Source organism: Rhinatrema bivittatum, chromosome 13 (genome assembly GCF_901001135.1).
Source record: "Rhinatrema bivittatum chromosome 13, aRhiBiv1.1, whole genome shotgun sequence".
NCBI lineage: Eukaryota > Metazoa > Chordata > Amphibia > Gymnophiona > Rhinatrematidae > Rhinatrema > Rhinatrema bivittatum.
Window position 1 is genome coordinate 26,124,526 of NC_042627.1, and position 24,412 is coordinate 26,148,937.

At 42.7% G+C, this 24,412-nt stretch overlaps 1 protein-coding gene across 1 annotated transcript; it reads right to left on the minus strand.

Moving 5' to 3' along the window:
- Positions 1-1,211: 1,211 nt before the first annotated feature.
- On the minus strand, positions 1,212-23,003 carry SH2D7 (SH2 domain containing 7). Its single transcript, XM_029575740.1, has 6 exons — positions 22,805-23,003; positions 17,794-17,883; positions 13,898-14,063; positions 9,222-9,476; positions 5,864-6,772; positions 1,212-2,454 (listed from the first exon to the last, which is right to left on the minus strand). The coding sequence occupies exons 1-6, from the start codon at positions 22,978-22,980 to the stop codon at positions 2,407-2,409; spliced, it is 1,644 nt and encodes a 547-aa protein (XP_029431600.1). The 5' UTR covers positions 22,981-23,003; the 3' UTR covers positions 1,212-2,406.
- Between the last annotated feature and the right edge of the window lie 1,409 nt (positions 23,004-24,412).

Consider the following 24,412-nt stretch of genomic DNA (forward strand, 5'->3'; position numbering starts at 1 on the left):
TTGTTACAGCGGCTTTTTCAGCCAGGAAGTTTAAAACGAGTTACAAAGTGGGAATATCAGATCTAATACAAAACAGGCTAGTGCTCTGAGAGCAACGGCAGGGTAGGAGTTGCAGGTGGGTTTATTGACTAAGGTGTTATGCAAGATTAGAATAGCAGGGGGAAGTATACAGCATGTTTGGTTAAGAACAGAACAATTGTAGCTATACAATTTCCATTTAGCCACACAGTGCATTGTTGAGCAAAGTATCATAGGCTTTTATTTGGTCAGAGGTTAAAACCAAATCCCAACACACTTGTACTGCTGTTCACAACAGCTTCATTTTGTCATGGCCTCATTCAAATGCTGAAAGCATTCCCAGGGAGGCAAATAAAGGTCACATAATTAGGGGATGTATAGCCACTTCTAGGCAGGAGTGGAGGCATAGTGGACCTGAACAATGGAGAGCATAGGTGGTCTACATTCCCTGTGAGCTTCAAATATCTCTTTTTGGGCCTTTCTGACTAACCCCTTTCATAAGCAATATATCCCCTTTCATGACAGTAGATAGTTGCAGGAAATCTGATATTCAGCTGCTTTATGCCTCCTGAAGGCAAAAACCAGTGAGGGTGCATCAACCCCTATGTGGCTGTACATTATCAGCTGCAATGTCTAATGCAGTCTTTACAAAGTTTGAATTGCTCTCAAAGAGATCCCTTAAAAGGTTATATATACTGGAGCCTTTTTTTTAAAAGGATGAACTCCTATGCCCAGGAAGGCAAGCAACCCCAGATATAAAACATACTGGGCCAGATTTTCAAAGCGTTGCGTGCGCTGGGCCTATTTTAAAAAGGCCCGGTGGCACACATAAAGCCCCGGGACGCATGTAAGTCCCGGGGCTTTACAAAAGGGGCGGTCCGGAGGTGGGGAGGGGCAGGGTGGGGGCGTGGCCAGAGGCCTCCGCACGGCTGCTGGGCCCCAGGGCTGAAGTAAGTTTGGAGATAAAAAAAAAAAGAAGACGAAAAAGGTAGGGGGGAAAGGGCGGAGGAAGGAAGGGAAGGGAAGATGGGATGGGGGGAGGGGGGGATGGAAGTTCCTTCCAAGGCCACTCCGATTTCGGGAGGGAACAGGGGAAGGCCGAGCGGCTTGGAGCGCGCAAGGTGCACAACTGTGCACCCCTTTGCGCATGCCGACCCTGGATTTTATAACTTGCGCGCGCAAGTTGTAAAATCGGGTGTACATGTGCACGTGACGGGTAGCACGCACACATGTAGGCCCGCACGCAACCTTTTAAAATCTACCCCATGTATTGAAGCTTCAATATCTTGCCCTACTGGATGCAGAGGTTCAACCGTTTCTTTAATTTAAAATGAGGGTGCTGGTGTGCACTGATTCAGTCCTTTTTTACTTGGCTGCTTGCAATTAGGCAGGGCTAATGTATCTATCAACTATCACCGAATGAAAAAAGAGCCTTGCTCAGAAAAATTCTGGTGCAACTTATGAGACAGCCTTTCATTTCCAATTGTAAAGTACTTTCCTTAACCCAAATCTCTCTTTCTATACATCATATATACAATGTGTGAGATTTTCTCTGAACATTTCTCCATGTGACACTGAAACAGACGAATGCAATATTATCATGTAAAAAATGTGCGTCCAAACTGAGGGCACGCTTTTTGAACGCACGCACATCCACCTCTCCTGGGTGCTCAATGCAATAGGCAAATGAGCTGCCACGCTAAGAGGGACGTGCAATGGATAATTTGTGCGTCCCTAGAACTCTGCATCGACAGCCTGGCCAGAGCTCCCTTCCCATCCCCTAGCAGGACTGTTCTCGATTGGTCGTTTTCAATTATACTTGTCAGTGAAATGACCAATCCCCTTTCAGGACAGCCTTCTGATAGGGGATTGGTCCATTTACTGACATGTGACAGTGAATGGACCAATTGGCAGTTATCGAAGGAGTGACAATATTAATTTATTCATTTAATATTCACTTAATATTAATTTATTCACTCCTTCAATCGGGCCAGAACTTGGGGATGCTGCTTTCTGTAGTTCCTCCTACTGTATCGCCATGATAGCAGGATTTTTTGCTTTTTTTTCGTGATTCCTTGAGCACAGCATGCTTTAATGCCTGCTCCCAGGCAGGCATGAAATTTACCACGTTAAAATGGCCCTTTTTGGCATTGCGGGGTAATAGTTCATAGCCTCATCTACATGGAATTTGCATGTGATGAGTGCTATTAGCTTTCCACTTGAATGGACACGCGTTTTGGACGCGCTAATCCCCGTATTGCATTGAGCGTAAATCTAGCATGTCTAAAACACAAGTCCAATTGCTTATTAAGCAGCATGCTGACCTAGCGCCCGATATGGCATCAGCCTGAAAGCATGTAAAAGTAATTACGTGTAATAGTGTTTTCCTTATTTATTCTTTCTGTCAGCAAAAAAGAATCTTCTTCGTTTGTCATGCTGAAAGAAAATAAAAACAGAAATATTAAATTTAAAAAGTGCAAAATTAAATTTTTGTAGAAACTATAAATATGTTGTTAGTCATTTTGACAAATATGAAATCAAAATTTTACCGACAAAAGGTCTGTAAGCAAGGCTCATCCATTTGCAGTACACATGTTGCCTGCTCTTAAAGCTGCATGGTTTGCAGATAGAACACCAACACAGTACACATTTACAACTGCAAAGGACCTTAAAAGATTTTCTCTCCATGCATGTTGCTACTGTAAGTGAAGTTAGTATGTTTCTCAGTAGAACTGACTGCTGAATTGCAGGCACATTGGTCCTGGAGAAATCAGGATTCTTTAGGGAGATGCACGTGTATATGGCTGTGTGCATTTTTTACCATTTTATAACACATGCGTATTTTTAATCCATAACATATGTGCATACCTACGCTTACGCGCAAATACACGCAATGCATTGAAACCACGTATATCAATGCATTGAGCATGCGTACTTTTCTTACCTATTTAAAAATATATATGCCCGTATATTTTATGCATGTAAGTAAAGTAGAACACTCACATAAATCCTGATATATGCGTAAGTCCACCAGTTTTAAAACATTTGTGCAGAAATGAAATTAACCACTTTTACCAGTTAGTCCACCAGTTTGCCCAGTCCTTCTCCAGGCCATCAAGAACTTCCTGGTTCTTCAGCCCGAACTCCCCCCAGCTCACCCAGACCTACCAACCAGTCAGTATCACACAATAATCAAGTTTCATATCATTTACACCAGATAATTAGCAGATGTAAAAATATGCAAGCAGGTTGACAAATGTACGCACTTAAATGTTGACCCTGCCCTGGAACGCCTCTGGACTGCCCCTTTTTTATGTGCATAAATGTGCGCACAAAGTTGAAAATAGTGCGTATTTGCAATCTTTATAAAATAATGAATTATGTGAGCAGCTGCTACTTAGGTGAATTATCAGTCAGGGGCTGCGGAATATGCCAGGCCATCATGGGCTGAGTGGATTTTAAACGCCGCCCGGAAACGCGCTCAACTCCCGCTGCACGCACAAATGAAAAGTTGTCGAAAAGGGGCAGGGCCTGGGCATTTCGGGATTTAACCAGAAATGTGGGCGAAAATACGCTGAGGTAGATCTTAAATAAGTACGCGCGCGCGTACTTTATAAGATACGCGCGTAGCCTTGCATATCTTATAAAATCCGGGGTTGGTGCGTGCAAGGCTGCGCAAAATCGGCAGCCTGCGCGCGCCGAGCCGCGCGGCCTGCCTCCGTTCCCTCCAAGGCTGCTCCAAAATCAAAGCGGCCTTGGAGGGAACTTTCCTTCCGCATCCCCCCACCTTCCCCTCCCTTCCCCTATCTACCCCACCCCCCAGCCCTACCTAAATCCCCCCCTACCTTTGTTGTGCAAGTTACGCCTGCTTGAAGCAGGCGTAACTTGCGCGCACCGCCTCGGCATCCCCCGGCACAGGCCGCAGTGCCGGGGGACTCGGGGCCGCCCTCCCGGCCTGCCCCCGAAGCGTCGCTTCGCCCCCGGACCCACCCCGGACTGCCCCCTGACCCCGGACACGCCTCAGACATGCCCCCTCCCGCCCCTTTTACGAAGCCCCAGAACTTACGCGCGTCCTGGGGCTTTCCAAGTGCCGACGGCCTATGCAAAATAGGCGCGTCGGCGCAGGGCTTTTAAAATCTAGCCCTCAATGCACACTTGCGCGCACTTTATTTCTGTGTAAGTGATAAAAAAGATCTAGACAGATCAGCGGGGTTTTAAAGATCAGGGCTAACAGGGGGAAAGGAAGGCTATTAAACTGGGGGTGGGGGTGGAAAACCTATCCCTTAACTGGGCGAATTGGGAACGAACTGGTTTTAGTGGCAACGATGAAAGCACGCATCCACTTAAAACCGAGTGCAAATATATGCGTGGCCAGGCTGTTTTCTAACGAGAGTGCGTATGCATACCCCGTCCCAGAGCTCCCACGCCCTGCCCCTTTTCCATCGCTTTTCCTTTTTAGCTCACGCACGTTCGTACATGCATAGGGACGGGATCTTTAAAACAGGCGCGCGGGTGCACATGCCAGCACATTCGTCGGCCCGTGCCCAGGGGTGCAGCCATTTTATAATATACGCGCGCATGTTATAAAATAGCCTGACCGCGTGCAATTTTAAGTGGACTCATGCCTATGCGTCCTACGCAGGCCTTTCCTAACTCCAACATTATTTAACTCCCAACAATCAACACACATCGCCAGCAATATCATTAATAGCCACCTCTTACAATGTTATTATATGTAATTATCTGATCTGCATTTTCCTTCTTACTCCAAGTTCTATTTTTTCCTTGTTACATGTAACTGCTTTTTCTGCACTATTGTTCAAGTTGTTAAGTTTATTATTATTTTGCACTCCTGTTTCTTGTGAACCAGCATGATGGGACTGTCGTCTTGAATGTTGGTATATAAAAAACTTAAATAAATAAATGCGTGCACAGGCACTTCTACCATGTAAATGGTGGGATTTTAAAAGACACGCACGGAGACGCCATCACCAGTTTTCCCTGTTCATTCCCATTTCACCCAGGTAAGGAACAGGACTTCCAGACCCCCCCTAGTTTAATAGCCTCCCTACTCGCTTGTTAGCCCCGACCGTTAAAACCCCGCTGATCTGTCTCTTTCTCTTTATTTTATAACCTGCACGACAACCATAGCAGAAGTAAAGTTACGCGGCTGGGGATCCCGGCACGTGCCTATGTGCGTAAGTATTAATTTCAAATTAAAATCACTTATGCCCTGCCCAGACCACACCTCTTTTTTGAACTTTTCATTTGTGTACAGAGCGGCAAGAAGGCGAGTATCCAGATGCCTTTAAAAGTCCGCTCAGCGCATCTCGGCCCGACCTGTGCTCGTATTGCCCAGCTTTGGCAGGCGCCAGGCTTTTAAAATCCACCTTATAATTAGCAGCTTTTAAAATCCGCTCCACTTGAGTGTAGGGGTCTTTTAGTGCAGCCAACGCTTTTAAAATTCAGCCCTAAGTATCCAAGTTAAAGTCCCATCTCCAAAGAGAAAAGATTATTTTGGATATATGTTTCCCTACACTTCTCCAGTTTCTTTTTTTTTTGTAAGCTGTGGCGAGGGCACCCAGATAATGATGGAACAAAAGTGACTTGTGAACAACCAAAATGAAAGTCAGTGTTTTTCTCCAAGTAGCAAAACTAGGGGATGTGCATAGCAGTGCTTCTTTACTGAAGGCCAGTTACAGAGCAAGCCTTTGGCCTGGACCAGCACCTGACATCCTCGGTTGGAAAATTGAGGCTGCGTTCCTGAGGTTTGGTTATCTCAGGGACAGCAAGCATGGAAGGCCCATAAACAGATATTAGAAAAACAATTTAAGATGCTTTGTACCTTTTGAACAGGATTTAGCTTTATCTGTGCAACCTTCAAAAAATCCAGGGGAAGCTGTTCATACGTGTTGTCTGGATCTGTAGTTGAACATTTGGAGGGACTCTCTGGAATTTTCTCATAGGTATCTTCAGCCTGGCACTCTAATGTGCTGGCCCTGCTGTTCAGAGCTGCAATCTGTTCGTAGGCACTAGCGCGGGTGTACACTGTGGAAGGAGACTTGGGCAGCTGGCCTGAATCATGATCATAAGCTGCTGGCTTTGAACATCCGGCTGGAATCTGTTTGCAAGTACTGGTGGTGTTCCTGACTCCAAATTCGGGAGGCCTTAGAGAATCTGACTGATGAATCTGTTTATCCTTGCAACCAGAGCATGTGTCATATAGATTTTTGCCGTTTGGTTTCTTAAATCCCTCAGTGCACTTGAGTGAAGTGGCATAGGTTGCAAACTGCTGATCTGATGGTTCACCCGCCAGAGAAGTCCTTGTCTGGCTAGTTAATTTAGGTGATAGTTTAGAGGGTGTTGTGGGTGATAAGCTGCTCCTATCATGCTGCAAATTAATTTCAGAATAGACAATTTCTGGGACGATGAATGTCTTACAGTCACCTTTGTGACTAGACTGTGAATAAAGAGTACTCATATTCTTTGCTTGCACAGGTCTTGCTTTATCAGTCTCTTTCTGGTCCTTCCTCTTGTCTTCAGATGATGAGCCAACTAGAGTACAAGATGGCATTTTGAAAGGGTTACTGGAAGATGTTTCCAAAGAGAAATTTCTTACACCAAGAAGTGTTTTGTTCAGCTGGGCATAAATCACATTTCCTTTCTCCTTCAGATCACACTTGTTTGTCTCTTTTAAGCCACTATTCATCAGCAAGCTGCTTCTTTCTGGTAGCGGTGGGCCCAGATCAGAGTCCTAATAAAAGTTTGAAAAAAAACCAAACAAACCCCAAGAAAAAAAGAAGTTACTAAGGACCATTTTTATGGGCTGGTGCGTGGAGTACAGTGATATACAAGAACATTCTGAAGGACAGCAGTCCCTAGCCAGGTATAAAATATATCTGGAACGCTGCCTTAGTTTGATTATTGGTAGAGGATTCATTTCATAAGGTGCATTCGTGAGCAGAATAATTATGGCTAACAATATGAATGTTTCACTGAAATCTATAGTGAGAACGTGTGGCAGCCTTATGCACTAGCTAGAAATCTATGGTCATTCCAACAAGCTTTGATAGTTACCCCCTCCCTGTACTCAACTATTCTATGCTCCCCATCTGTGGAACAGGATTCCTCTTCAGCTTCAGCTGGAAAACAATTGACTATTTTTTTGCAGGAAATTAAAGACATGGCAATTCGAACCTTTTAGCAGCAAGTTTGGACTTTCTCTCGTTATGGGCCGGTTTTAAGAGGTTTCGATTCCATTTTAATATTGTATTTGTATTGGAATATTTTTAGTTGTAACTCACTTTGAGGAATATAGGGAAAGGTGATAAATAATTATAAAAAAAATAATAATTAGGGCATTGTTAAAGCTACCTTCAATGAATGCCTTTACAGTTTGATCAAAAGCCACCAACACTTGCCTGCTTGAAAACTGTAGCCTTTTTAATACTCTGCTATGGTACATCTCAATAATTTACTGTATGGGAATTTCCCACCAAATCACCAAAACTCCAGTGCACTTGTTTATGATTTTAATTCTTGTAAGATGAGAAAAAGGTTCACTTTAATACGTTTGTACAATCATTCACTCATTCTTATTATTCTGCCCGGATAGTTTCACCTTCCCCTTCAGAATTAAATGAAATCAGGGTGTACTAAATTTCTGGACATTCTGTAGATTTGGTCATGCAAAAACCCTTTCTTTTGTGCACTTGGAATATATTATACATTTTATTAATTTAAAATATTTATTTTTTTAAATTATTTTTTACATTCCTCCTCCTCCAAATCATTGTTTAGGATGGAGTGCACTGTGTCCCTTCATAATTATAAAATATGAACAAATAACATTATACATAAAAAAACAGACAAATGTACATTAAAGTTTAAAAACAGTTCAATACAGCAACATAAAAGCTAAGGTAGCATAACAACAACTCTTATATTACCAAACTCGAAGAGGTAGATTTTAAAAGCCTTGCGCGCTCAAAAACAGCTACGTACGCACGTAAGCTACGTGAATTTTAAATAGCTGAGAAGGGCATACATACAACACCCAGAAAAAGGGCAGGGCATGAGCATTCCAGCACTGACACGTGTAACCCCTAATTTTCCTCAGCCAGTATATGGATGACTGGTATTTTAAACTTAAATTTAAATGAACAAAGCTGAATTATTCTTTCTTTTGACTTATTCTTCATGGATTTCAGCAAGTAACACTGATAGAGAACCAAGATGTAAAAAAAAAAAATAAATTGCAGGCAAATTATAAATTCCAAGGGGTACATTTTCAAAACTAGCGCGCACATATGGACATGTAATTTTATAACATGCGCGTGCTGGTGCGCGCATATTATAAAATCAGGGGGCAGCCCGCACAAGAGGGTGCCCATTTGTGCACCTGTGCGTGCCGATGTCCGCGGCCTTCCCCAGTTCCCTCCCAGTAGCCTGGGAGGGAACTTCCCTACCCCCAACACTAACCTTTCTACCCCTTCCCCTAACCTTCCCACCCCCTAGCACTATCCTAACCCCCCCCCAAATCCTTATCTTACCTGTTGCCCCTGCTTAGAGCAGGCGCAGGTTGCACACACCGGCACCCTGCCGGCATGCAATCCCCGGCACAGTGGCAAATGGCCGCTGTGCCGGGGGGCTCTAGCCATACCTGGCCCCACCCCCAGACCACCCCGCCCCTTTCCTGAGGCCTCGGAACTTACACACGTCCTGGGGCTTTACTCACGTGGCCGGGCCTTTGAAAATAGGCCCGACGCGCATAAGGTTTTTAAAATCTGGCCCCAGTTGTTTAAACTTATTGTATAATTTCTCTGAAATGTTTTGGGTTTAGGCTAGAATACGTCTAGATAGCTTCCTCATATTTGGGTGTTCTCCTCTCCCCCGATTGTCTGTTCAGCTTCAGAGTTAAGAGGTAACCTTGAGTTTTTCAAATGCAGATATAGTACTATGCTGAGAAGCTACCAAAGAAAAAATATTCAGTAAAAAATGAATGCACATGCTAGAAAGAAAATTAGATAGCAAGAGAGCGCAAGTAAAAGTCAAAACTTGGAGAGAACCACATCTGAAAACTTCAGAATTGCATTGTTTTATTGCATTTACAATTTTCATGTGGCCCTGGCTACTATCAAGTCAGCATCAGTGACGAGGTTTGATATTCAAAAGGTGATTGGAAAATATGCAAACCAGCTTACCTCAGCACTAGCATTCCTCCTTTCTTTCGGTAAATGCTGCTGCTGTTCTGGCAGCGTTTTCTTACTCGTGAACAGTGAGGCTGGGTACTGTTGAACCACCAGCGGGCTGCTGGAGAACTCTTTCTTCAGCAAGGTAGCTGAGTAGCACACAAATGCTTCCTGGGTGGGTGGATTACTGGAGTTTTCACCTTTGAGTTTCTTTTGGTGTAGAGAGGATGCCATATCAAAAGAAATTTTATCATATACATTTTTGTCCTGGGGCAAACAAAAAAACCCCCAAGAATTAGAATTTTTCATATGTTGAAACCTTTCTTTGGCTGAGGGTCAGATATCGACTGCATAGAGTCAGAATTAGACTGAAATTCGTAAAGTACAGATTGTCAAGTAATAAATAGCTTACTAACTGTGATAATCGCATTTCTTCATCAAAAAGTTGATTCCTTTTTTCAATGCTGTTAAATACATTTTAGAAAAAATTAAGATTCAATATGCTGACCGCTTACAGATACTAAAGGCAAGTACTCTTTAAATGTACAATGAAAACAATACAAAAGACCATGTGGTTAATGAAAATACCTATTTGATGCAACAATTTGTTCACTAGTGAGCATATTACATTAACAATCATTAATATTGCTATGTTATAAAATTGCATTTCTATCTGAAGGGGTTTACAGGCAGACTGAGCAATGAATACACACACCTATTTAGATTTTGTAAATATGAAGTAAAACCACCTGCCCAGAAAGATCAGCTCAATAATGGACTTGAAAACTGGCAGATTTTGAATTCAGAAAAACTCCATTCATCCAAAGTGGAGATTTCAAATTGCACCAGCGGGTGTCTCCTGTTCATACCTCAAAACTTCAACTATTAGACTGCATTTCCACTTTTATTACATAAATTTATGGGGGGAAGGGAGTAGTGGGTAATTTTGCAACTTTCATAGAATATCATCCGATTGCAGCAACTTTAGTAATGGTAAGGTCTCCTAACCTGGTAAAAAGCCTACATCTTAGTTTAAGAACATAAGAAGTTGCCATACTGGGTCAGACTGAGAGTCCATCAAGCCTAGCATCCTGTTTCTAACAGTGGCCAATCCAGATTACAAGTATCTGGCAAGTACCCAAAAACTAAGTCTATCCCATGCTACTGATGCTCGAAATAGCAATGGCTATTCCCTAAGTCAGTTTGATTAGTAGCTTTTAATGGACTTCTACTCCAAGAACTTATCCAAACTGTTTCTAAACCCAGCTACACTAATTGCCCTAACTACAACCTCTGACAACAAATTCCAGAGCTTAATTGTGTGTTGAGTGAAAAAGAATTTTCTTTGATTTGTTTTAAATGTACTACTTGTTAACTTCATGGAGTGCCCCCTAGTTCTTCTATTATCTGAAAGAGTAAATAACCAATTCACATTTACCCATTCTAGACCTCTTATGATTTTATAGACCTCTATCACATCCCACCTCAGCCATTTCTTCACCAAACTGAACAGCCTTAACCTCTTTAGTCTTTCCTCATAGGGGAGCTGTTCCATCCCCTTTATCATTTTGGTTGCCCTTCTCTGTACCTTCTCCAGTGCAACTATATATTTTTTGAGATGCGGTGACCAAATATGTACACAGTACTCAAGGTGTGGTCTCACCTTGGAGCAATACAAAGAGAAAATAACAGCTTGTACAAGATGCTGGAAGAGACGGTAATGCCCTGCCTATATTGAAGGTCTGGCAGTCTGTTTCTCCCATGGATATGCAATTTATTATTGCATATCCTTGGGAGAAACAGACTGCTGGTTTGTTTCCCTGCGAGAAGTTTGGAAGGGGATTTCTCAGGCTAGAGAAGGTCAGTTTATTACACTGTCATATTGCGTAAATGATCCTCTCACAAGCATTTTCTATGTATGGTTTGAACCTATAAAATAACAGCTTGTACAAGATGCTGGGAGAGACGGTAATGGCCTGCCTATATTGAAGGTCTGGCAGTCTTTTTCTCCCAAGGATATGCAATAATAAATTTATATTTGCCTCAACGAAATTATTTGTAAATATCCTTGTGTTCAAATATCTGCAGACAAGCGCCGTTGCACAGTCAGGTAATATATATACAAAAGGCATTATGACATTTTCCATTTTATACACCATTCCCTTCCTAATAATTCCTAACATTCTGTTTGCTCTTTTGACTGCCACAGCACACTGAGTCAACGATTTCAATGTATTATCCACTATGATCTTTTTCCTGGGTGGTAGCTCCTAATAAGGAACCTAACATCGTGTAACTACAGCATGGGTTATTTTTCCCTTTATGCATCACCTTGCGACTTGTTTACATTAAATTTCATCTGATATTTGGATATCCAGTCTTCCAGTCTCACAAGGTCCTCCTGCAATTTATCATAATCTGCTTGCGATTTAACTACTCTGAATAATTTGTATCATCTACAAATTTGATTACCTCACTTGCCGTATCTCTTCCAGATCATTTATAAATATATTGAAAAGCACCGGTCCAAGTACAGATCCCTGAGGCACTCCACTGTTTAACTTTTCCACTGAAAAAAAATTGACCCTTAAATCCTATTCTCTGTTTCATGTCTTTTAATCAGTTTGTAATCCACAAAAGGACATCGCCTCTTATCCTATGACTTTTTTGTTTTCTTAGAAGCCTCCCATGAGGGACTTTGTCAAACGCCATCTGAAAATTAAAATACACTACTTCTACCGGTTCACCTTTATCCACATGTTTATTAACCCCTTCAAAAAATGAAGCAGATTTTTTAGGCAAATAGATAAATCCATGCTGGCTGTGTTCCATTAAACCATGTCTTTCTATATGCTCTGTGATTTTGATCTTTAGAATAGTTTTCACTATTTCTCCCAGCACTGAAGTCAGGCTCACCAGTCTATAGTTTCCTGGATCACCCATGGAACCCTTTTTAAATATTGAGGGTTACAGTGGCCACCCTCCAGTCTTCAGGTACAAGAGATGATTTTAATGATAGGTTCCACATTTTAAATAATAGATCTGAAATTTTATTTTTGAGGTCCTTCAGAACCCTGGGATGCATACCATCCGGTTCAGGTGATTTGCTGCTCTTTAGTTTGTTAATCTGGCATACTTCATCTTCCAGGTTCACCGTGATTTGGTTCAGTTCATCTGAATCATTACCCTTGAAAATCATCTCTGGAACCTGTATCTTCCCAACATCCTCATTAGTAAATACAGAAGCAAAGAATTCATTTAGTCTTTCTGCAATGGCCTTATCTTCCCTATGAGCCCCTTTAACCCCTCGGTCATCAAACCGTCCAACAGACTCCCTCACAGGTTTCCTGTTTCGGATATATTTAAAAAAATGTTTATTATGAGTTTTTGTCTTTACAGCCAACTTCATTTCAAATCATCTCTTAGTCTGTCTTATCAATGTTTTACACTTAATTTGACAATGCTTATGCTTTTTCTTATTTTCTTCAGCTGGATCCTTTTTCCAATTTTCAAAGGATTTTTTTGGCTAAAATAGCTTCTTTCACCTCACCTTTTAACCATGCCAGTAATTGTTTGGCCTTCCTTCCACCTTTCTTAATGTGTGGAACACTTCTGGACTGTGCTTCTGAGATGGTATTTTTAATAATGTCCACGCCTGCTGCACTTTTCTTTTTTTTTTTTTTGTAATTTTCCTCATTTTATCAAAGTTTCCCTTTTGAAAATTTAGTGATAGCGCTGTAGATTTACATAGTGTCCCCCTTCCAGTCTTTAGTTCAAATTTGATTATGTTATGATCATTATTGCCAAGAGGCCCTGCCACCGTTACCTCTATCACTAAATCCTGCATTCCACTAAGAATTAAATCTAAAATAGCTCCCTCTCTCATCAGTTCCTGAACCAATTGCTCCATGAAGCAGTCATTTATTCCATCCAGGAACTTTACATTTCTAGCATATCCTGAAGTTACATTTACCCAGTCAATATTGGGGTAATTGAAATCTCCCATTATTACTGCACTGCCAAATCGATTAACTTCCCTGATTTCTCTTAGCATTTCATCGTCCGTCTCATCATTTTGTCCATGTGGATGGTAGTATACTCCTATGATTATACTCTTACCCAACACACATGGGATTTCTACCCATTTAGATTCTACTGTGCATTTAGTCTCTTGTATGATTTTTATCCTGTTGGACTCTATGCCTCCTGGACATAAAGCACCACACCCCCACCAAGTTGGTGCTTCCTATCATTGTGATATAATTTGTACCCTGATACAGCACTATCCCATTGGTTACCTCCTTTCTCCAGGTCTCTGAGATGCCAAGTATGTCTGTCTCATCATTTGCTGCTATACACTCCAACCCTCCCTTCTTATTTCTTAGACATTTGGTATTGGCATACAGATATTTTAAAATGTGTTTTTTGTTTGTATTAACAATCTGCTTTTCAGTTGATAGGGATCATTTGGAATTCTTTAGCTCAGGTGATTCTATTCTTATAGGTACATGGACTACTTTTGCTTTTATTGGAATCTCTCTGTTGGCATGTTCTCTGTGCTGCTCAATTTTCTGTTGACCTCTGTCATTAATTCTTGCAAGACAAGGATGTGCCATGAAGAACACTAGTCTTAGCTGTCTGGTGTGGTCAGCTGTCCCTCCAGAGCAATGTCCCAGACTTTTCCATACCTGCATACACGAAGTGGTGAGATTTTCTCCAAAAGGTTCAATTTTGGAAGTCTGGTAGAACTTTATCAGTGCTCCAAGGCTCTTGTGTGAGCAGTTATCTCCTGATATAATATAGTAGCCATTCGACAGCTGGTTAATAATGAAGTGACGGCATCGATCTTTACCCCTGGAATTGGAAAACATACGTCTACAGCAAAAGGACTTCTATTTTGTACTTGTTTGGGAATTAATCACTGTCAGTTAGGCTTCAGCACTCAGCGCATGAGCTCTGTGTACTGAAGTGTTATCACTTTACTGTGTCATCAGGTAAATCATGCATAAGACTCTCTTATTGGCTTAGCGTAGTCATAATCTATCAATCCCCCTGGGAGTTTCTCTGTGGCATCAGAATATTACCAGAAAGCAGTATGTTCCCTACTTTAATGTCTGTTCTGTAGCTTGTAATAACAATAAATAAAGCTCGATAGTACCACCAGGCATAAACAACAAATGTTAAAAAAAGAAATAGCAACATTAAAAAGAGACCTTGGACGCGTCTGTTTCCATTTTAACTATGTTCACAGGAGCTGAGGCCTCTGTGCATGGTGGTCGTGTGGAGGTATATTGTATATTATGTCATAGAACACCCTACACACAATCTGGTAAAGCAAAACTTAGTTTACTAAATGTTGTAACTATATGGATAATAAATCAGCAAAGTAATATCAACATTAAATACAGTACCACAGTAAGCTGTACATAAATCAATACAGGTAAATAGGAGACAGACAGAAATAAAGGTAGAACATTAATCAAAGAACAATAAAGAACAAAAGGACAAAAGACCTGAACACCTCCTTTATACACCCTCCTCATATAAGCCAGCATTCATAGGAAATCTGGAGGACTCGGATCCGGGGACTCTGGTCTGCTCAGCTCATCCAACTAAAATAAGCAAATGCTATGCTTTATATATCTCTCTGCAAGTTAGGAATTTCAAAGGCATTTCAGTACCAGTCCTGTGATCTCCCATTTGGTTTAGGACAATAAATTGTTTAACTGATTATCAGCTTATTGGTATGGGTACTAGTCTTTAGCATTTGATCTTCCCAGGTGATAAGAAATACCAAATGTCTTAGTCTTTGATGTCCCCAGAGATACCAGATGTTCCTTGGGGCCATCCCAGCTCTTCATCAGCTCATTGTTGCCAGAATGGGTCTCAGGAATGCAGGAACAAATGGTAATATAGTGTCCTGCCTTTATATAATCCCTGCACTCAAATCACATGTAATACATTGATTCATACTCATCCGTCATTGGAGTCTGTTCTGATCCATAGCTGTCTATTCTCAGTTCAAAGTCTTCTGGAGAACTAGCTAGCTTGCCTAAAATTATCCTTCCAGAGCATCCTTCATTATACACTTGCTGAAAAACAGAATGATGCCCACAAAATTTTTTTTTTGGTTATATTCTGCTATCACACAGGTTCAACCCTCAAATAAGGGACTTATAGGTTAAACTATAGGCACCTTTTTACACACACACACACACACGCCCTCACTCCTACACCCAATTTTTAGGTTCTAAAGTACACCTGCATTTAACTTTCTATAGTTTATGCCCTATGTCCAGGGTATATCCATTCATCTATGACCTCTGAGTGTTGCGATCCCGTTGCGACTCTTGCGACCGGGCTCTTACCTCCACCGCTGGCCCCGACGGTCTGCTGGTCCCTCCAGCGCTGTTCCAGGCCTGCATGGGCCTTTCTCCGTTGTGGTGTCTCCACGAGGGAGACGCCATCGAGTTCTCTGGCATGGCCCCGCCCACGGCATATGCGTGCGAAAAGGCAGCTTTTAAAGCTGCAGGCACGGGAAACCTCAGCCGGCCCCCAGAGTGACGTCAGACGCTGGCAGGGTATTTAAACCCAAGCCCCGCTTCAGAAGATCGCCTTACAACGAGGTTCACTCCTGGAGTCGTCTAGTTTCAGTTCCTGATCCAGTCTTCGCTCTTGATCCAGCTTCCACTCCTGTTCCAGCCTCTGCTCCTGATCCAGCCTCCTCTCCTGGTCCTGCCTCCATTCCAGTCCCAGCCTTGCCATACCCTCGGACTGATTTCCTGGTTCCTGATTCTGGTTCGTCTGCTGATTATCCTTGTCTGCTGCCAGCCCTGATCTCGGCTCATCCTCCGTACTGCTGTCCTTCTGCTCCGGGAGACCCCTCCTAAGTCCCAGTGGCCCGGGTCCTCACGGGCTCCTCCCGGGGGGACCACGGGCTTCCTCTGGTGAAGCCCCTGTTTGGTCTCCCGGCTCCGTGCCGCCTCCCGGCCATCTCATCTCTTCGGAGTCTTCTTCACGTTACCTCTTCATTCCGCACAGCCGGCCCAAGGGTCCACCACCCCAGCCATAACACCGAGAAGCAGAAGAACTGTGTTTGCACTGTGTTGTAGTCCCATGCTTGTAGTACAGCGAGCACAGCCCAGCCGCACTGCTTTCGTTGATTTAGGTTACAGCCATGCCAGGCTCTCGCATGTGGCGTTCTCTCCTTGTCAGCCAGTACCACGGTCAGCTACTATACAGCGTCAGAAAATCTCGCCACCAAAGAATGCTGGTGCCACTCCATACAGTCCCTCTGAGACTGGTACCTCTCTTCTTGTTCTGCTTGTTCTATTGTACCTTGTTCTATTCTTCCATGCCAGATTAGGGATGAAAGGGGAGTCTCTTCCAAAGCAGAACTTCTCAGCTTCTCCTATGAGCCTATTCAGCAATGGTCTTCCAACACCTAACCACGATCCCTCCCCCTCAAGGGCCAAAAACATTTCTCTTGTCCCACGCCAAGTGGACATTGAGAGCCCCAACAAACAAGTCATTCCAGTCTGGCTTTCAACCAATGCAAAGAGATTATTATAATCCTGTTTTAACAACACATGATGGGGGAAAATATTTATAAGGAGAAACTGCAGTTAGCATTCTGTTTTAACAGGGAAGTAGAGCAGTGCCGTTCTGTAAGGAGCCTCCTCGGGGATCTTGAGAACTTCTTGTTAATATGTTTTATGCTAACTGAGTTACTCACTGGCAAGAGTCCCTGAGAAGAAATTGGTGGCACCTCACTATAGTGCAATGGTTCATGTATGTTGCTTTGTAATACAACAATGCTTTCCCCTAAGCAATAAACTTGCTGAACAAAAATGCTGTAAAGTGCAATTATTCTAGTTCAAGAGATTTTTAGTTTTCTACAAAGTAATAGCTAAATAGGGCCTCATTTACTAAGCATTTTTCCCATTGGTACAGAATGGGAGAAATGCCTTAGTAAATCAGGCCCTAAGTTAGTCTACATTATCCATGAAAATGTATTGATAAACTAAACATTTTCAGGAAACTGAAACTGTGAAGATTTATTCTCTAATAGCTAAATTGAGACGAAGCCAATTGTTCCTCAGAAAAAATATATTTTCCAGAAAGCATAAATCATAACATGCAATAATGTTATTCGATAGACAAAACAAAGAGCCAGAAAAAGCACTAGTAATAATAAGAGCGTTACTCACACCCATCTGATCACTGCAAATGCATTATATCAAAAGCAGAGAAAATGCCATTGAGCGCATGCCTTGCCATTAATAGGCAGTGGAAAGATTAACACAAAATGTTTTAATGTGCTTATTGTGGTACAGGAGGGGCATTCATGGCCAAAAAAGCTTCCTTTGTCCAACCACACAATAGGCAGCTCACATATGCCCTGCATGCATGAATATTTCCAGGAGCTCACGTATTGCACAGCATACACATGTGAAAGGTCTAGGATTATGGTATAATCATCTGACCTTATTTAGCTCTTGCACTATGTACCAGCAGTAAAAGAGGACAAGGCAAATACATCTTTAATATCAAAACTTTTGCTTTTCCTATGGTGCAGGTTTACCTGTAGGAGAGTATGTAGCCAATTGCCTTGTCACTTAATCTGAAAAGAAAACAGCCCTGGCCTTTATCTTTCAGCAGCTCTTCAGCATCCCTGTGGAAAAAGAACGAGATACACAATAAATATAACCTACAACAGTCTTTTGGTACAGGATAGTACAGCACAAACTGTTGTTGTTGTATTATCCTGTACCAGTATAGCAGTATCCTGCTATACTGAAATATAGCATGCACTGTATGAGCAAACCAACATACTCCATTTCAAGCTTTTGGCCAGAGATTTTGAGCAATGTAAAAATGGTGTAGAATTATTTTGGCTAATGGCTATCTGTTCTCTAGAGCACAAGTTTGTATTTTTGCTTCCTATGTAGATCAATTACACCCAACAGCTACTTGATCACAGCAGAACTGTTGTGACTGCTGTACTGCAGTTCAACTGTGTGCATCAACAGCGATACTCCAGGTCATCAGGGAAAAGTTAAGACAATCCTAGCTTTGCTGCACTGCATGTACGGGCTCCCATTTCCAGTTTCTATAAGGAAAGTAGAGCTAAAAGTGAATGGATACAGGAGGGCAAACCCAGAATTGCCTCAAGCTGTCCTTGGCGACCTGGAGCTACCCAGTAACCCTTGCAAGTCTCCTAATAATTAACAGAGTTACCAGACAAATCTATGTCTTTGGGAACAGGCTGAGTCAGTCCGAATTAATCCTGCATTGTGCCCATGGGTTTATAGTGCCAATTTAATAAAGGAAAGCAAAACTTAAATCAATATAGTACACTGAGGTAAAACCAGGAGTAGCTCTGCACATCCCAGGTGATCTGATGCTATATAGAAACTTTATATCATATGACATGATAATGCACTATTTATTTAGATTTATTAGCCATCTTTCCACAGATGCTCATGATGGCTTACACTTTCAACTTATAATTACCCATAAAACAATGAAAACACAAAATGACATACACATATTTCTTGTGGATTACCTGTGACATTCACTTTTATAATCCTCCTGGAACTACAACAATAGTGGACGCAAGGCTGCTTAAACCCCAGCACACAGGTTCTCCACTTGCTGGGAATGCTGCAGAGGCACTATTCAAGTATTCATAGCCCATGGAGAGGAGGGTATCATAGTCATTGTGTAACAGTGACATCTAGTGGCTGGATTCTCAGTAGCCCAACATGTAATAACACCACAGAACCATGCCTGCTCACCTAAACCACATGTTCCCAAACATTTTGTGCAAAGGGCCACATAGAACATTTCAAATTACTGAGAGGGACAGATGCAGGGGGAATATCCCCTCAACTAATTTGCTGAATGGATTTCCCAGGAAGGGGAGAAGAATGGCATTAGGGATCCTAGTTTTCATTAATGCTCTGCCTTTCCCCTTTCCCTCAGCAATGTCTCCCCTTTCCCTGTGGTGTGCCTACAGTCCCAATGCTAAAGAGATTTTTCTTTTTATTTCATGATATCTGACAGCACTTCATACAATCTCCACCCCACATACCCCTGCACTGAGAGTGAGGGGGGGGGGGTAATATTTGCCTGCAGACTCTGCTGCTCCCACTTACAGGCCAGGCAGGCAATAATCAACACCCCCCTCTTCCCCTCCCCCCTGGCCAGACTGAGCAGGGATTGCAGCAGTGAGGCCATTTCAAGCACCGATTCTGCATCCCCCTCACCACCTCAGAAGTTGTCTTGCTATATGGTTTTTCTCTCTTCTGGGTGGAGTTGCTGAAACACAGCAAGAAAGCAATGGCACACCTGCCCCGTGCAGGCGAGGGATGGAGCACTCTGAGACCAGGGCTGGTTTTAGGGGTGTGCAACCTGTGCGGCTGCACAGAGGGCAAGACAGCAGGGGGTGCCCCACAGTGACTGCAGTACTGGGTTGCGGACAGGAAGAACGAGGCATCAGACTGCCTGCCACCCAGCCATACATGTCACCACAGTAGGGGAAAGAAGAGCAAGGACCTCCTCTAAAAATGGCTTACCCCCGAACTTTCCAGTGCCTGATGCCTTTATTTCTCACCTCCTCGGCTCTCCTGCCTCATGGCCCATGCCCATCCCTGTTGCTGCTATTAATCTCCTTCTCTTGCTGGCTCTGGCCTCTCCCACATGCTTCAAAGATTTGACTGTTTGAACCCTGCCGTGATCTAGGGGTGTATGGAGCACAGCAAGTTTCAAGCCACTGATTTCTAGTTTGAACTGTGCAGGAGAGGGCAGCACCGGCAAGGGGAGGGGCTTAATAGAAGGGCCAGGGCTGGGGACAGACTACAAGGCAGGGGAGCTCGGGGGGTGAAAACCAGAAGTGCTTGCAAAAGCAGGAGGATATTTGAAGCTTTGGGCTGGAGGATGAAGGGAGAAATAGTAACTTAATGATTGGGGAGTGGGGAGACAGTGAGAATGCAGTGATTGGAGGGGGAAGATGGTGCATGGGTAAGATTGGGGACTCAGTAACTGGTAAGAGGAAGAACTAGGTTGCAGCAGTTGATAGGGGTGGGCAAGGACTCGGCGACTGGTGGAGGGAGTGGGGACTATTGGGGGGAAATGGGAGAATGGGGGTGAGTGGGTGCAAAAGAGGGAGCTGTGTCTAACAGGGGGTGAGAAAGGAGAATGCTAGACAGGATGGGGGAACGCTGTGCTAGAGCTATTGTAACTGGAAGGAATGCTATAATTTGTATTTTTCATGGAGTGGCTGCCAATTTAGACTTTTTGCAGAGAACGCCGGTTAAGCTAAAGCTGGCCCTGTCTGAGACACTCTGGCCCTTATCCCTGACCATCACACTCTTGCCTGTCTCATCATAGAATCGATCCTCTCGCCAGGGCTGGTGCAAGGATATTAGATGTCCAAGATGAAACTTCTACCTTGCACCTGCCCCCCCCCCCCCCCCCCCCCCCCCCCCCCCCCCGCCGCTCATTGCCTGCCGAGTGTGTGCTTTTCTCGGCTGCGAGCAAGATGGGCACTGCTTACAGCCAGCCGAGTCTCTACTCCTCTCTGCCGCAAGCAGGATAAGCTCCGCTAGCGGCAGGATAGGCTCCGTTCGCATCCCCATGTGGCTGCTCTTCAGTGCCCCCTAATGGATGGTGCCCTAGGTGACTGCCTAGTTCGCCTAATGGAATGCACTGGCCCTGCCTCTCATTAAAGGAAGTGGGACTGGATGAGTCTCTCGGTGTCACTCTGCACTGAGGGACCGCTCATCCTTCCGTGAGAGCTGTCCAACAGCGCTGCACAGACAGCAGAGCTCTCCCTATAGCACTGGCGCACGTCACTGTCAGTTCAGGGGTCTGCACCCCCCCCCCCCCCCCCCCAAAGTCAGCCACAGCAGTGGAAGCAGACTGGAAGTATTCCCATTGCTTCTCTTTTTGGCCCCTCTCTTCTGGGCCTATGGCAAGTGCTTAACAGCAGTGACTTCTGCTTCTCCCCTCAACCTGTGTCCATCACCTCACGGGCCCTGCCTTCTGTGGGCTAGGGTTGAAAACCCTGTCGAAACTGCAGTATTCGCTACGCTGCTCCTCTGTTGCATATGGACTATTACAAAAACAAAAAAAAAAGTAAACTTATCTCTGGGCCCATCACCGTAGTTTGGGGCTTAAACTTTCGTTCCAACGTTTGGGCAATGATACTTTGCAGTTGTCTAAATTTAGTTCACTCACCTTTCTAAGGTAATGTTCTATGCCCTGGCTATGGCAAATGAGTGACAAACATGGGACTTAATTGCAAAAAACTGTAGCTGAAAAGGCCATACCCAGGCACAGTATTTAGTCAGCTACAGAATTTATACCCAGGAACAGTATTTATGTTCATCCACAATGTTTAGATTAGGGGCCATGCTGCACACCCCAAACTGATTAATTTAGCTATAGGCCCTGCCTTCTTCGGCACACTGCCTCTCTTACATGTGCAGAATGACAGAAAACCTATGATAAATCATGTACTTGTATTTTTTTTTCACCCAAGAGGCAGGACATTATTTTTTATAAGGAATGCTAATAATGCTTCAGTGTTTTATACTTGCTGGAACCATTTGTCTTTCTCCTAATAGTTGAAAGACAAATATACTGTATCTATAATTCTAAAATGTATTCATTGAACTGTTATGAATATCTACAGTTCCTGAATGTAATCTACTTTGAAGTGTCATAAAAGGTGGGATATAAATTTAAAAAATGTTAATGTTATTATTTGTTAATAATTTATTACAATAATAGTTGTGTTTTAAGTAAGAATTCTCCCAAATCTTTCATAGGAGTGGCTGACACTGAAATATACCATTCCAGTTTGGTCATTTGTAGGGATTTCATGTCATTTGCAGATGTTGGAGGGTAACAAAATTACATTTCAAAATCAGAAAAAAAATGATAACTTTCTATAAGTCACTCTAATAACAACATAATTAAAAAAAAATACAGTATATATTTTTTAAATTTAGTCTCTTTTTGGAGTAGTCTGATGCATTTTATTGCCGATTTTGAGACAAAAAAATGTTTCTTCCAAAATGGCTGGAGCCCTCAGACAGGTAGAAGTCTATTACTGGGTCCTTACATCGCTAAAAAAATAAAGTACAAATAGGACCCAGCACAACATACCATAAACAGTCACCCTCTGCTGAGTCACGGGAAAAGATCCACACTGAAGCAACAGAATCACCAAATGCAAGGGTCATTTCTCACCAAGGAGGAAGATGTCATCTCTGGGGATTGCACTTCTGTTATGATCTTCCACCCTGACTTCCTTAAGCATTCATTGGTTTTGTATTATAATATTAAGCACCATCGGTGCACACAGTGCTGGACCTGCCATATGCATAATAGAAAGCTACTACTCTCTGTGTGTAAAATAGTGGATTGAAGTGCTGGCTTTTTTAACCCACTGAAGAGGCTGACTCAGGGCGTTTCTTCTCACCCGCCATCCCTGAATAACCTGGGCTAAGCTCTTCACTGCTCCCCTGTAATACACGCTCAGTTTTACACAAAGAAAAATGTTAGTAATGGAGAACAAGCCTTACTTTCTTGTAATTAATCCATGGAACCATTCTGGTAATGTGCCATTCTGCATTATCATAGGTGCTTGGGTCTCTGTAAACCATTTCAGGGCAAATTCCTTTAGCATCCCTAAGGATGAGATTTCGGTTTCTGGAAAGGTTTCCTTCGATAGAACTAGCTGCTTCTTTTTATCCTCCATTCTGTCGTCAGGTGGAACCTGGAGCACCCGAAGCCACAGGAACAAAGTTTGGCTGGGCTCATTATATCATGGGGCAGGATAAAAGGGCTCATTTGCTTATTTTCCTAACTGCATCATTCAGATAACCTGTGCTGAATGCTACTATTGTTTGATTTTCTCTTTCAACAGAAGGTACAACCCATGCTGCAAAAGCTTCTCTAAAGTCTGTTAATTTTCAAATGCCCCAAAATGTAGAAGCCATCAATTAATTAGGAGGACGAGTTTATGAACTCTGTAATCTTCTAGTTGTTGAAAATGGAGAACTTTTCATTAAAACAAAAATTGTACTCTTTGGATACATTTTAGTCCTTCAAAAGGATGCAGAGACGGTAGCAGCTCTACCCTCTGTCAAGACAAGCTGCACTAAGCTATTCTTTTCTTACTTTCTTAGGCTGCTCCTGTGACATTCTCTGACTCTCTGGAAAACAGCCATGTTGGAAATAAGTGTCACAAATTAGCTGATCTAGAATGGGAATTCATTGGTTCATGCACTGTGATGTCACACCTAGCCCCTCTCCAACTGCTCCAGAACTCAGTTGCTCGCATTCTCACTAACTCAAGAAGGAATGAACACATCTCCCCCACTCTCAAACAGCTCCACTGGCTTCCCATACAACAACGCATACAATACAAAACCCTTAACATCATACACAAAACCCTCCATAACCAAAATATGAAATGGCTTAATGACTCCCTAGCCTTCCGAAGGTCCAACAGACCCACACGACCACAACACGCAGCATTGTTAAACACACCCTCTCCCAAGCTCACCCATTACAACTCCACCAAAGAGCGAGCTCTATCCATCGCAGCCCCTGCACTCTGGAACACTCTTCCCCCTGACCTCAGGCAAGAACCTAACACGCAACAATTCAAACAAAAACTAAAAACCTGGCTGTTCTTGCAAGCATACACATAATTCATCTTTCTGCACACTCCCCCTGATTTACCCTCCCCAATCTTTCATCTACTCCATACCTCACAATAAATCACTGCGATATTTTACTTACATTTGAACACCTCATGTACATATGTATATAAGTTCTATTAAGTTGTTTTTTTTTGTACATTCCTATATACTTTTATCCTTTAGCCACTATTTTATGTATTAAGTTCTAACGTTCCTTGTAAAAGCAATGTTTGCTACCTTTTATGTTATAATGTAAACCAATGTGATGTATCTAACGAACGTCGGTAGAGAAAAACCTCAAATAAATAAATAAATAAATTATTCACCAATCAGATCCAATGAATGTGAGATAATTTGTGACTATTTTGCTCACATGGCTTCTCTCAGTAACTTGGAGCAATTACAGGGAAAGGACATTTTTTTAAATAATAACATAGCCATACAATGTTAATTAAATCAGGATAAATATTACTAAAAATGCAC

Coding starts and splice junctions, on each gene's coding strand:
- SH2D7 (XM_029575740.1), bottom strand. CDS start 22,980: ATGGAGGATAAAAAGAAGCAGCTAGTTCTATCGAAGGAAACCTTTCCA. Junction 14,064..17,793: donor GGCTACATACTCTCCTACAG/GTAAACCTGCAC, acceptor TTCCAATTCCAG/GGGTAAAGATCGATGCCGTC. Junction 6,773..9,221: donor GGAGGAATGCTAGTGCTGAG/GTAAGCTGGTTT, acceptor AACTTTTATTAG/GACTCTGATCTGGGCCCACC.